This window comes from Lissotriton vulgaris, chromosome 2_2, assembly GCF_964263255.1.
Source record: "Lissotriton vulgaris chromosome 2_2, aLisVul1.2, whole genome shotgun sequence".
Taxonomy (NCBI): Eukaryota; Metazoa; Chordata; class Amphibia; order Caudata; family Salamandridae; genus Lissotriton; species Lissotriton vulgaris.
Genome location: NC_141688.1, coordinates 1,726,145 through 1,741,205, shown reverse-complemented (window position 1 = coordinate 1,741,205; position 15,061 = coordinate 1,726,145). Strand labels below are relative to the sequence as shown.

Here is a 15,061-nt window from a genome sequence, read left to right as displayed (position 1 = left end):
TTCTAACTCCACTACACGGGTCGCTTTAGCAAGGCACAACGAGGAGAAATGTTTTAATATTTCCTAGTTTTTTCCTCTTTCTGCAGCACACTTAGAAACAGGAAATCACCTCAACGGATTGATTTTGTGTGGCGCATGGCATCGCATTGTGCGCCGGCACAAGGGAAAAGGACAGGAATATAGGAATATGCTGTATCCCAAAGATACGGCACATTACTGTAAATGAGGCCTGTAGTTTGTGAATACCAAAAACCATGTAGACAAAAGTGTAAGTTCAATGTTGTGAATCATGCCCCTGGTGTTTGAGAGACTTCCCACCAACAGTGGCGGCTGGCAGAGAACAGGGGTGGCTGGGCTGGGGTTTATAAAAAAAACAATAACAAAAAAATGAACATTTCCCTCTTTGGCGGTTGCGTTTCTTCTCGCTTCACTAGCGACGTCCCAGAATGGAAGCAGGAACTGGAAGCACACACAGGCTCCCTCCCCTAAGCCAATCACAATGCTGCCGTGCAGCGTTGTGACTGGTCTGAGCGCTGTGGGTTGGCACTCAGATGGGGGAATGGGAGCCTGGGCAATTTCCTCACCAGGCTGTGTGGAACATGCAAAGTGAGCATGACTGTTTGGCCAGTCCAAGATGACCGGCTAAACAGTCATGCACACTTCTGTGCCCACCATTCCTCCCGTGTGACTGCAGCCCCACCATATTTTCTATTCTGTGATGTGAGGTTTGTGTTGGGGAGTTATTTTTGGGAACATTTGTGTCCATAGCATCTACTGCAAGGTAAGTAGAGCAGGTACGCAGGCACACACACTAATACCCAACGGTGCAGCCCCAGGTGCTCTACTTAGAGTTTTAAACCACAAAAGGACTTGTATATAGTGCATGGCAGTAATTCTGACTTCTTCCCACTCTCTCTCTCTCTCTCTCTCTCTCTCTCTCTCTGTGCTCTGGATTCTGAACTGTTTATCATGATTTGTAAAGGTGTGAAATAGAGACACGTGCGAGGATGCTGTGAATCTGCCGCGAGTTTGAAAAGAGAAGTGCAAGTCAAAGAACCAAAAAAGGATGTTGTGCAGTGTGCAGCCAAACGCGCCTCTCAGCTCACTTCTGCTTTGGTTCATTTCTTTTGCAGCTGAAAGGAAGATGGAGATGAGATATGTGAAGACCCAGACTCCTGGAAAGGGGCTTGATAACGAAGGTTATGAGAATACGGTAAAGTGTAATCTTCACCCTGCTTTTTCGGAGCTTCCCTCTCCCAATATCTGCTACTTTTTCTTCATTAAGCATCATGTGCAGTATTTTTGTTAGTCCCGGACGCATTTCTCAATATTCTGGTCGAATCTGGTCTTAACCTCACTGTTATTTGGCCTCTCACAGGACCCGAGTCTCATGGGTGGGATGAAAGAAATCTAGTACCTCAGAACTCCATGACTCTCGCGCTGGCAGTCAGTCATCATAGCCACTGCAGGAGATTGACTAGTGGTAAATTCAAACAGGCCCAGATGTGACCCCTGCTGCTTCCTCTTCCAAGCACCGATGCCCTCATTTACAATGATTTGGGCAGACCAGTGTATCTATGAGCTACAGTGTATTCAGCCTGCACACGACATGGTCCTAGCGCCAACGCAGGCACCCTTGCACCATGGGTGTCCGCATTTTTGGCTGGATTGTTTTTGTGCAGGAAGGAACACATTCCTGCACAAAAACAATCCATGGAGGTGTTTTTCTCTTTCTATGTGTGCCACAGGATGCAACACACATAGAAAAAGGAAAAAATGAGGAGAAATAGACATATTTCCCCTCGATATGCCTGCCCTTGGGAGGCATACAGTTTTGGCGCTTTCCCAGGTGTACAGATCCTTGCCTGGGAACGCCCACCGCAACAGCAATGGAACGACTCCTGGTGCAGGTATAAAAAGTGAAGCAGCGGCTGCACAGCTTGCAAATAAGTCCCTCTGTCACTTGCAGGAGGCAAATGTATAGAGCAGGGTTCTCCAACCTGTGGCTCGTGCGCCCAGCTCACTAAATTAAAATCTTTAGCTTGATCAAATTTGTATATATATGCCAACATTTTTAAAATTGTATGCAAGACAAAAATGTGTGTATTTTCAAAACTCATAAGTTGATTTTGGGAGAAAAAATTGTTGAATTTCCAACATATTTAAAAATGATATTTGGGTGATAAATCACACAGCTATGGCTGGTATCTATTACCCATGATGCACTGAGGTGACCACTGCCGATAATCTGATAAATAGGGACCACAAATGTAATCTTGTTGGACATGGTCACGATTACAACTCTAATATTATTGATAGCTTAGGCTTATTTTCACTAAATATAAGTAGCTCTCATTACAGAAAAAAGTTGGAGATCCCTGGTATAGAGTATGGAGCCTCCTTCTCTCTCCCTTCGTCTCTCTCTTTTTATTGTTTTTTATGCATTGGTAACTAGCTTTAATTCACTTACTTTCTTTCACTCTCTCTGTGGACCAGGGTCAGACTGGCATTTAAGGTTTCAACAGCAACAAAACAAGATAATGGTTGGAATGCTCGAATTATTCTCAGGGACAGACAATTGCTCGGGCCACATCCCTTACCATTGTATTTCACCAACCTCTGATTGGATCGAAAACATTAGCAAATCTGCTTAGACCCTGCTGCTCATAGTAACAGTCAAGCTCAATCTCCCAAGCCAGGTCCTGCCTGAACAGGAATACAAGAAACCTAGGGTACCTACAGGCATCACTATTACAGCAGACAGGTACGAGAGCCTTATGCCACATATTATTTTTGCATGCCAAGTATGAGTGTTTAAGGCAGGAAGTTCTTCAGTCCCTGAAGACTCCCGAATAAGACTGTAGACCAGTATAGGCATACAATTAGGTCAAAACATGTTGGCAATTGTAAGTTGTCAGGTAAATCATCATTTCTCACCTTAAGACCACACATCACACATTTTTGTTTTATCATATACTATTGGTACCTTTTCATAAGGATACATTCTTGATGTGTACCCTTAGGTATTTTTAATGTAATATCTGGACCCCTGCAACTGTCTGGTAATAAAAATATGAAAGAACTCTTAAATGTGGCTGAGTCCACTGGAGTAGTCTCATTTTACTCCAGTGTGGGGGAGGATGAAGCATGCCACAATAAGTTGTAGTTGAGGTGACCTATCAAAGATCTATTGTTTATCATGTAGGGTGGGACTAGGAAAAAGCTTCCTACTAGGTTATGAGTGCGTGCAATAACTTTGAGCTCATAATTTTATTTGGAGGATGTGCTTTTTTGTTCTTTGTGTGATGCTTGGATGTTTCAGAATCCGTATGAGTTCAGCAATGTAACATTGGTGGCTACACCACTCGTCTGAATATTGTTCTTGCATCACTGTTCACTCACCCCACATGTGCTCTTACAGCACTGGGATCTAGCTGCTAGCTGATAACCTCATCTGCAAGAATTAGACTCCAGTCAGCAGAATCTACTGAAGCACCTATGGTGGCACTGCAAAGTACTCCTTTCATGCACACTGAATGGCTGAGCAGTATGCATGCTTACTTTTGTAATTGCAGAGTGTGCCATTTGGCCTGGGCTGCCTGATATCAAAAGTGGTCGAAGAAGTTATGCCGACGCTGCTGGGTGGCTTCTGGAAATAAGACAGTCACAGTAAGCACTTTGTTCAGCCTGACGGGTAGAGAGCAGACAACTGCAGTTAGTAAAGCAACATAGACTTACTTTGGACAAGGTGATGGAACTGGGAAAACGAATGTTTTGAGCATTGTATGCTCCTGTATGTGCTTAAAAAATACATAGTCAACTTTAAACTGCTTTTTAGGGTCACTACTGCACAATTCTTCCTTATTAAAACCAGAAGTAGGATTAGTTATCCTTCTGAGACCCATAGATACTGACCAGAATCTCAGAAAACAAGAGACTGAGAGAGGTGGAACTCACGTAACTGTTATACACTGAACTGTAGCATAGTTGGGTGAGACGCCAAGTTAAGCATCTGTCTTGGCCCTAGAGCCCTGTCCTGACTCTTAGAGCCCAGGCACGAGTTGAGCCATGCACACATTTGGCATGGAAATCCTTCAATAAATATTATGCAAAAATATGATGAAATGTACTTGAAATTCAGTAAAGTATATTTGTTTGACAAGCGTTTCGCCTTAGTACATTAGAATATATCCCTGCCTTCAGACACATTTATTAAGAGGGATCAATTTTAAATATTCATGTCTCCACCTCCCACCTTCCACTCCGACTACAATACCATTAGGAAACTCAGAGGCAGTCAGTTGTCATGTGCACCATATATGTGGGCTACATTCTTACTTTACACGGAGCAGCATTATAGTTCATAAGTTAAACACAAGAGAGATTTTTGCACAGAACACATTCATACATATTTCAAGGTTTTCTCATTTGCAATAATGGAAACAATAGGAGGCTTAATCAAATAAAATAATTGCCAAGTCTCACACTTTGGTAACGTGGTCAAGCCTGGGTTGTCCCCAGATTTTCTGATCTCACATTGTGTAATGTAGCCACTAGATTTGTATCTATTTCTCGCTCCTGTTTACTGTCAAAGTTTAATGCTCTGTCTTTCATTCTTGGTGCATAATTTAGAGCTTGGGTAGCTACTTGTGTATAAGGAATCCACAGGGAGGAGCCATAAGGATAGGAGCAGGGCTCTTACCTGGCCTTCTCTCCCCAAAAATAGGATTGGACCTTTATAGACAACAGAATCTTATCTGTGTCAACAGGGTTTCCTCTTGTAGATTTAATTATTGTGCCTTTTACAATGTATTGTTATTGCACTATATATGTATACTGTTTTAACCAATGTATAAGACATTGTACTGTCTCCAACTCTAGGAGCCGGAGAAATGGTCTTCGTGTTTTTATAAAAATAACAAAAAAAAATGTTATTCTGTGATTTTAATAAACTACAAGCTTGTGTATGCGCTATACCTTAATCTCAGTGGCTTATTTTGCTTGACCTTTTCAAGTTTTCAAGGGGGCCTGTTCTTAAGGTATCTCTATACCCTATAGGTTGATTGTACTTGAGTATGAATGATGGTATTCTTATGAATGTGAGAATGGTGTAACAATATTTACAAATTCTAGGGGAATATTGTGTTTTCACTAGCAGGCAGAAGACACCAGAAAGCTAAACTCCGTTTGGACTCAAGAGCACAAAAGGACCACGAGTTGAACCAGACCCTAGCATCTGGCTTGAACCTTCAGGGACAAACCCACTTCTATACTTTACCCTGGGTATTCGGTGCCTGAAATAATCTTAGAAGCTGCTGCCAGTGTGACTCCTGTCATGGCTGTGAAGAATATCTTAGCTTGCACTGCTGATGACCATCTTGTACCTGTGCTGCATGTGAGGGGAGCTTAGAATGTAGCCAACTGTTGAACATTGTGGCCCTGATTCACTAAGGTAAGCTTACACTTTTGTGTAAGTTTTCTGTTGTTTGCTAACCACAAAGAGATTAAGGAGTAGTATCTTTACGAGTGCTGACTCTGCACATAAAAAGAGGTATTTTTATGTGTGGAGACTCCGCACTTGTTAAAATTAAATTAAGTGGGGTATAGACAGATTTTTGGAAGACACATGCTACCAAAGGGGCAACCACTTTCATGAATATCCTGTGAGCTGTCCTCCACTCAAACAGGAGCATATTGAACAGGAAATGTCGACCCATGACTCAAAAACTGAGAAATCTCAGAAGAGGAAGAAAAATTGGCATGTGATAGTGTTGTGCTCTGTGGTAGAAGTAGACACTGGTAGCCAAGTAGATTTAACATGTACCTTTATTCTGTAGTCGATTCAAGTATATCCAGATGGTTGGTAAGTACAACAGATAGGTAGTCCAGGTAACAGATGAAGTATAAGTAGATTAGCCAGCGGTCAAGTCATTAGTTCCAAGTAGTAGGAAACCCCTTGTAGTAGCAAGCCCCACCAGGAGCAACCTGCCTGCTGCTCAGCCCCTCTCTCTCTAACTGTCATTCCTCACTCACACAGACACCCAACATTCCAAGCATCACTGCATTCCCAACATATTCTCCCAATCACTTTGTCTTGTTTTTAAAGCACTGCACGGAGTTGGGCCCAGCTCCCTGCAAACAATGTTCTCCAGGTACATCCCAACCAGAGCCCTCCGCTCCTCCACAGCCCGCCTTGTCACAGTACCAAGATTCTACAAAGTCAGGACCGGGGGAAGATCCTTCAGAGTTGCAGCCGCAAAACTTTGGAACAGTCTGCCCCTCGACATTCGCCAAATAACCGAACTTCTTCCTTTCAGAAAGCGGATCAAAACCTGGCTTTTCCCTAAATGTTAATATCTGGTTACCTCGCTCTGTTGCCCCCACTGCCTTCCACCTTAGGAGTTATTTTACAGCGCCAGGATACCTGCAAGGTGACAGCTGCGCTATACAAATGTTTTAAATAAATAAACATTCTACTGTAAACATGCACATTGGCTGAGCATCAGGAAGAAAGGGAAAATAGAATAACTATGCAGGGCATAAAACACCCCTTTCCTTTTAAAAGAAAACAAAAAGTAACAATACTGCAAAAGAATAACTATACACAGAAATGTACAATTGCAAGAAATAGTTCAAAACCCAGGGATGTTAAATAAAGTAAACATCACAAGAGGGTCAGAGCTATTCAAAACAGAGAGAACGGATGCCTTACAAACATCAGTGGAGTAAAATAACCCATCCTCTCCCAATAAACATAAAGAACAAAGTTCCTGGTAAATTGCAGAGGGCGAAAACAAACCTGCAACTACAATCCCTCCTGAAAAGGAACAAAATAATAGACAAGATTCCTCACATAAGGAAACATGCATTTGCTGTGAAAGAGGAGCTACAAACCAAACTTCCACCACTCATATGAGGTACTAACACTAGGGACTGTGACACATAAAGTCCAGTAAGACTTTATACATGAATATGGGACCATGAACTATGTTAATACACCCTGTGTAGGGGGACCGTACCCATAAACCCAAAACCCACTCAGTGTAAGGGTTACATGAAATGTAGATTGGAGAAATCCCCAAAACTGACCCCGAGTAGGGGTTGCCTGATAAACAACTGTAAATGGGAATCGTACCCAAGAGCAAAACCAACCCAGTGTAAAAGTTACCTGTTATGTTAATTGGCGGAGACCCGATAAACATACCCCGTGTCAGGGTTACTAAATAAACAACTGTAAATGGGAAACGCATCCATGAAACAAAACCAACCCAGTTTAAGGGTTACCTGTTATGTTATTTGGTGGAGGCCCAATAAACATACCCTGTGTCAGGGTTACTAAACAGTATAGAACAAACAACTTTAAAAGTGAAATACACTCATGAACCTACCGCAATGTAGAGGCTGTGTGCTACAATTAACACTATGTGAAAAGAGATCATAAAATGCTTTATGGGAGAGGGACTCGTACCCAAACCCATGCCCATCCCTAATGTAAGAGATATTATAGAACAGCTACCCACTATAATAACTAGACAAAGACTTCCATAGAGAAACAAAACCTAATCTGTGGAAGCTGGCACATACATTTTAAGCGTTAATTCATCAAGCATGGATTCTAAACATTACATACATAGTACTGGCAAGGCAAAGACACTACTGTAGAAATCTCTCATCCAGAACATTCTTGATGTATGAAAGAGAACATGGATTAAAAATACTCATGCCAATCACTGGGATCACGTGAAAACCCCTAGGTGCACCGTACAATTTTATTAAAGACGCCACGCCCGCAAGAAAAACAAAATGTGGTTGGCAAAATAAGAGGTTGGCAAGATGAGAGGCTGATAAGCATTGATTTAGAATGGCGATTGCCCTCCACAAGATGGTGCCGACCAATCCCACGTCGTGCAGGGTGGCTCACGGCACGCCAGTGCCTCAAAACGTTGATGGACAAACACAGTGCTTCCTAGAACGTCACAACTGCAAAAAGGAACAGCGCGAGAGACCCACACGAAGGTAAGACTCTGTTTGCTACTGAAGAGTCGAGTCTCATTTTTAAATTAAAAAATGACAGTTGAAAAGTCCCCAAAGACATCAGGTCTCAGAATAGACCAACAATAAATGACAAAAATGTGTCTCACCCGACTCTGCTCCCTGTGACACTGCATCTGTGATGCGCCAAAAATGCACCACATCAAGTCACGCAATTAGCCACTGCCAGGGAGAAACTTGGAATAACCGAAGCTTGCCAAAGTGGCTCCTTGTCACATCCTCAGCTGTCCTTCATGTGAATTCTCCACACTGAAAATTATCACCACAGTGCATGTTTACAAATCCAAATCGATGTGTGAACCCAACTGCAGAGATCTCTACACCCATGGTGGATACTTGTGGCACTTAAAGTCCTTTTCCTGGCTCCTCCAAAGTAACTGTTACATCCAGTAGCAGACAGACTTTGCGCTGCACATATCATGGCATGTGCAGCATACCTGCACTATTTAAACAAGTTTAAAGACATTACCAAGAAACACTCTTCTCTTGATTGTGCAGTTCTTGTGGCAAACACACAAGTTCAAGTTCAAGTTCATGAATTTGTATAGCGCACTACTCACCCAGAGGGTCTCAAGGCGCTTGGGGGAGGGTGTGTATTATTTATCGAATAGCCAGGTTTTAAGTTGCTTTCTGAAGGAAATGTGCTTCTTTGTAAGGCGGAGGTGAGTGGGGAGAGAATTCCAGGTTTTGGTCGCCAAGTAGGAGAAGGATCTTCCTCCCATGGTGGATCTGTGGATGCGCGGAATTGCGGCGAGGGCTTGATTGGAGGATCGTAGTTGGCGGGTGCGTGTGTAGAAGGACAGTTGTGTGTTGAGGCATTCGGGTCCTAGGTTGTAGAGGGCCTTGTGTGCGTGGGTGAGGAGGCGGAACGTTATTCTCTTGTTGACGGGAAGCCAGTGGAGGTCTTTCAGGTGACTGGTAATGTGAGCTTGGCTAGGGATGTCCAAAATGAGTCTGGCTGACGCGTTTTGGATGCGTTGGAGTTTTTTCTGTAATTTGGCTGTTGTTCCGGCGTAGAGGGTGTTTTCATAGTCCAGACGGCTAGTGACCAGAGATTGGGTGACAGTCTTTCTTGTTTCGGTGGGGATCCAACGGAAGATTTTTTTGAGCATGCGAAGTACGTTGAAGCATGAGGATGAGACGGCGTTGACTTGTCTGGTCATCGAGAGGGAGGAGACCAGGATGAAGCCCAGGTTACGTGCGTGGTCTGTAGGTATGGGTGCTGTGCCCAGGGCCGGTGGCCACCATGAGTCGTCCCAGGCAGAAGGGGATGATCCTAGGATGAGGACTTCCGTTTTGTCTGAGTTTAGTTTTAGGCGGCTGTTTTTCATCCATTCGGCTACTTTTTTCATGCCTTCCTGAAGATTGGTTTTGGCGGTGTTAGGGTCTTTGGTGAGGGAAAGGATCAATTGGGTGTCGTCAGCGTAGGAGATGATGTTGAGGTTGTGTTGTCGCGCGATAGATGCGAGTGGACTCATGTAAACGTTGAAGAGGGTGGGACTGAGTGATGAACCTTGTGGTACTCCGCAGATGACTTCGGTGGCCTCTGATTTGAATGGGGGGAGGCGGACTCTCTGGGTTCTCCCGGCGAGGAACGAGATGATCCAGTTCAAAGCTTTTCCTTGTATGCCGACGTTGTTGAGGCGTTGTATGAGGGTGTTATGACAAACTGTGTCGAAGGCGGCGGAGAGGTCGAGTAGGATGAGGGCAACTGTTTCTCCGTTGTCTAGTAGCGTTCGAATGTCATCTGTACTAGCGATGAGGGCAGTTTCGGTGCTGTGTTTGCCCCGGAAGCCGGACTGTGAGGTGTTGAGGGAATTGTTGGATTCAAGGAAGGCAGGGAGCTGGCTATTGACGGCTTTCTCAATGACTTTGGCAGGGAATGGGAGGAGGGAAATGGAGTGGTAGTTCTTAAGTTCAGAGGGGTCTGCTGTGGGTTTCTTCAGGAGGGCACTGAGTTCGGCGTGTTTCCAGCTTTCTGGGAAGGTAACAGAGTTGAAGGAGCAATTGATGACATCACGGAGATGGGGTGCGATGATAGAGTCTGCTTTGTTAAAGATGTGGTGGGGACACGGGTCGGTTGGCGATCCTGAATGGATGGAGTTCATTAGGCGGATGGTGTCTTCAGTGGTGATTGGGTTCCAGGCGCTAAGGTTGTTAGAGTGCGGTTTTGGTTCGGAGCTGGGTGGAGTGGACTGTTCTTTGAATAGGTTCTCAAAGCTGTTATGTATGTCGGCGACTTTGTTGTGGAAGAAAGAGGATAACGAATCGCAGAGGTCTTGGGAGGGAGTAATGTCGTTTGAGCCTGCGGTGGGGTTGGTAAATTCTTTGACGATGTTGAATAGTTCCTTGCTGTTGTGGGCGTTGTTGTCGAGCCGATCCTTGAATGCTAATTTCTTGGTGGATCGGATCAGCTGGTGGTGTTTGCGGGTGGCGGCCTTGAAGGTGGTCAGTGGTCGGGTTTTTTCTCCATGTTTTCTCAAGAGTACGGCATAGCTTCTTGGATTTCTTAAGGTCATCATTGAACCAGGGGGCCTTTTTGCTACCAGCGCTGTGAGTGATCCATTGTGTGAGTTTGGTGGCAGCTTGGTTTGGGTCTGATGATAGGGCGGGAAGGTTTTGGTTGAGCGATGTGAGAAGTTGGTCGGTGGTGATTTTGTTCCAGTGTCTTCGAGGAATAGGTTGTGGGGGGTTGTGGGTCGTGGTTTTTTTGTAGCTGAAGTGAACACAGCTGTGGTCCGTCCAATGGAGAGCTGTGGTGTGATCGAAGGAGATGTGTTTACTGGAGGTGAAGATAGAATCGAGCGTATGTCCGGCTACATGGGTGGGGGTGTCAACAAGTTGTTTGAGTCCGAGATTGGCTAGGTTGTCTAGAAGGATGGTGGTGTGGTTGTCGGTTTTCTTTTCCAGGTGGAAGTTGATGTCTCCCAGTAGGATGTAGTTTTCGGAGTCAAGGGCATGTGGGCTGATGAAGTCGGTGATGTCTTCGCTGAATTGTGTGCAGGTTCCTGGTGGTCTGTAGATGAGGGTGCCTCTAAGTGTGGTCTTGGAGTCGGTGTGGATCTGGAAGTGGAGGTGTTCGGCGGTAGCGAGGTTATCGTCGGAGCTGGTCGTGATTCGGATGGTGTTCTTATGGACGATGGCGATGCCTCCTCCTGTTTGGTTGATGCGGTCTTTTCGGATGATCTTGTAGGGCGTCCGGGATGGCTATGGCGATGTCGGGCGCTGATGATGCGTTCATCCAGGTTTCTGTAAGGAAGGCGACGTCCGGGGATGCAGTGTCGAGTAGGTACCTGAGTGCAGTGGCGTGTCTGTGGACCGAGCGGGTGTTCAGTAGGATGCACTTTAGGTGATTAGGGTCGGAGCACACGGTACAGCATGCTTTTGTTGGGGCTGTCTTCTTGTACAAGACACTGGTGGGGTTGCTGAATATGCTGCACCAGTTTCTTTTGTTGCGATGATTCCTCTTGTGTTGCTTGACGTGTTGCCGCTTGTATGCTTGCTGTAGCATTGTTTATTAGTTGTCTACGCCAGTAATACTTGTGGCTCCTTCTCACCCTCTGGACTCATTACAGATGTCATCTTGCGCTTCCTTGACCAGTAGTGGAGATAAGTAGGCCAGTGGGAACGCCTCCAACTCTCGCTCATCGCCAAAATATGTTGTGCTCTGTGGTAGAAGTAGACACTGAGTAGATTTAGCACGTACCTTTAATCTGTAGTCGGTTCAAGTACATCCAGATGGTTGGTAAGTACAACAGACAGGTAGTCCAGGTAACAGGTGAAGTATAAGTAGATTAGCCAGTGGTCAAGCCATTAGTTCCAGGTAGTAGGAAACATTCCATGCATCACTGTATTCCCAACATTCTATAGTAAACATTCACATTGACTGAGCAGCAGGAAGAAAGGGAAAATAGAATAACTATGCAGGGCATAACAGATAGTATACCAGCATTTATAAAGAGCGCAGCTACCTCAGGTGAGGTGTCCCGGGGCAGGGGGCCGTCGGGAAGATTAGGCAAGCTATTGGCCAGAGTCTCAAGGTGCTGGACTAACCTGCCTCCAGGAATTTAACCATTAGTCCCTGTGCTTTGGAGTCAGCCGCATTGGCTACTGCACCACATGTCTTCCTAAAGAGTAGTAGGCATCCTGGAGGTCAAGGGTGACCATTAAATGCCCCTGACACACTAGAGGAATGGCCCTCTGCATGGTTTCCATTTTGAACAGTAGTACCCTGATGAATTTGTTCAGACTCTTTAAACCCTTCAGTCCTCTTCTAAACCAGTAAGATTTTAGAACAAAACCTCTGGTCCCACTCAGTCTGGAGAACCTTTGATATCAATTCCTTGATGACAGGGACTCTGTCCCTTGACTGATTGCCAGCTGCTTATCCTTTTTGAAAGTCTTTGGATTCTAAATTCTATCTTGTAGCCCACTTGGACTGTTTGAAGGAGCCAATCATCTGAAGTGGATTGGAGACAAGGCTCCAGAAAGTACCGAATTCTGCGTTGAATTGCAAATACCCAGCCATTTCAGCAATAGTGAGGAGCAATGCTTGTTGTGAGACTTAGGCTTTCTCGCCTTTAGAGTGAAAGTTTCCTTGCTAATCCTGCTGGTGCCTGAGAGAAGGCAGTAAAAAAATGACTTCTTGGATTGTGGCGCGTAAAAGCTCTGTTTAGATTATGAGGAATGCTTCTTTCCTTTAAAAAGATTATGGATCTTGCCCTCCACTTCTCCCCCAAAACGTTGTGTACCCTCAAATGGATTTCTGAGACCTGATGTTCTATGGGTAGTATCTGTCTTGCAATCCTTAACCCCTTGTATGCTCATGACGGAGCCGCTCCGTCATGAGCCGCGGTTGCGCTGTGCTCATGACGGAGCGGTTCCGTCATGGCCCTGCCGCCGCGCCTGCACGGCGCTGATTTCGCGCCTGCCCGGCGCGTTCTATTAAGCGGGCGGGGCCATGACGGAACCGCTCCGTCATGAGCACAGCGCAACTGCGGCTCGTGACGGAGCGGCTCTGTCACGAGCATGCGAGCGCCGCTCGCCCCCCCCCCCCCTAGCGCTGCAGCGGAATTGCCGCCGCAGCGAAGGGGTTAAAGACAAGAATACGCCTTGTAGCAATAGAAGCACTTACTGATAAGGCTGTAGCTCTCTCAAAATCAAAAGAAATGTCCAAGACATACCCAATTTGACTCTCCTCCCCTTCCAAAAGAGAACACTCCAGTCCCTCTTTAAAAGCCTTGAACAATTGTTTGAAGTCAGAGATCAAAAACATAGTCACATAAGTCCCATAGACTACAGCTCTGAGAGCTAGATGAGCCCCTGATTACCCTTTTTTTTAAAGCAAAATCAATTCTTTAGTCGTACTGATCCTTAATGATCGCAACTTCATTAAGTGAAGTCCTTCCCTGTCACAAAAGAGTCTATTGGAATACTATCAGAAAGAGAAATCTGCTTAGTCAGAGGGTACAGTTTAGCCATGAAATGGGTCATCATATTTTTATCAAGATCTTTCCACGCCCCCTTCAAACATCCATAATGAAAGAGTGGACCGGCATTACAATTTGAGAGGAGTTTTGGAATCGATGTAATAAGCCACTAGAAGAGGAAGACTCCGTCACCTCTTCCACAGGAAAACCCATATTTAGCCTGACATGAGCCAGGAGACTGGTAACAATTCCCTTTATATTTGACCCTCTGATCCTCAATTGTGTGAACTTTCTCTGAGTGAGTAGAGCAATCTGAGGAACTTCTCTCTACTGCAGTCGTACTGGGAGCCTTTGCAGCCTGCATTTCTGAAAAGGTCTCTCTATATTAGGCGATTCAAATGCTCCTCCTCCCCTCCCTATTCAATATTTTCCATGAAGGAGAGGTGGGGGATTCTGATGAAGAAGAGGAGGTATCCGTGCGCTTCCTCTTTCTTGAATGTTTGCCACCAGCTTAAACAAACACTCCCACCAAAAATACAAGGCCCAAGAAGTTGAATATCATGGTGAAAAAAACACAATTTGCTATGCGGATTTACCTATTTTGAATGTGCTAAATACTCTCCTATTCACTTTACACACCATTCGGAGAGAGAGCGCAATCCCGCACATGCATGAACTCCCCTGAATCCTCCTGCATGTGCCCAGCCACAACCAGGAAATATAGTTCAACATTTCCAATACTGCAGAGCCGCCTAGCAGCACTGGGGGCTTGGGAAAATCCCTTAACTCCCCTGCGCATGATCCCAGAAAAGATGCCAGTGGAGCAACAGACTAGGAAACATTAAGCATTGTGGCCAAAGCCCAGCAGAGGCCGACATCTACATCCTCTCCCCATCTCTATCAGAGACAGAAAAATGGTCAGGAGGAATGCTGGGTAAGGTGTATCTTTATAGGCTATTCCTAGGAAGGAGGGACACCCTTACAAGCATGTCCTGTTCCTTAATCTGTCTCGAGAGGTGGATTACACCTCATTAGAAATGAAGGGGGACGCGGACAATAAGGACGTAGAGATAATGGGCTTTAAGTAAGCCCACTTTAGTTATTCCTCAGACAGTGTGTCATTTACGTATTAGTTCTGCCATTCAGAACAACATGCATATAATTAGGCAGTGGATCAGCCCTCTTCAGCCATTGGCTTTGTTGATAATGTTAGGCCCAGCCTAGTAAACAACCGATGGTCTTTAGGGTGTTAGGGGGTCTGTGTAACAGGATTTTGCAGCTTAGTCTGTATTACTCTGGACCTCAGGAGATATATCCATTAATACATCCCCCAGCAGCTCACCTGCTAATACAGACTGATGCTGGTTGAGTAATGAGAGTACCAGCAGCTCCAAAGCCATTGGACCACAACTTTCTTATGCATTGTACCGAGCAAAGCATCAGGCAACACTGCTGCAAGTTTCAAAACCATTCCACCACTTTTTTAATTGTTTCAAGATGTCAGACTAGTGCAAAGCTTTACTTTTTATTTTTTATTAGAGCACTTGCCCCTCATATTTTATTGGCATATTTTTTATTTT

At 45.0% G+C, this 15,061-nt stretch overlaps 1 protein-coding gene across 1 annotated transcript in view; it reads left to right on the top strand.

Annotated features, from left to right (window-relative positions):
* Positions 1-15,061, top strand: part of LOC147728922 (sodium/nucleoside cotransporter 2-like) — a 475,735-nt gene that overhangs the window by 118,144 nt on the left and 342,530 nt on the right. Inside the window, exon 2 of the mRNA XM_086959167.1 lies at positions 1,134-1,213. Within this exon, the coding sequence (XP_086815293.1) occupies positions 1,145-1,213 (69 nt within the window). The 5' untranslated portion in view covers positions 1,134-1,144. The remainder of the gene's footprint in view (positions 1-1,133; positions 1,214-15,061) is intronic.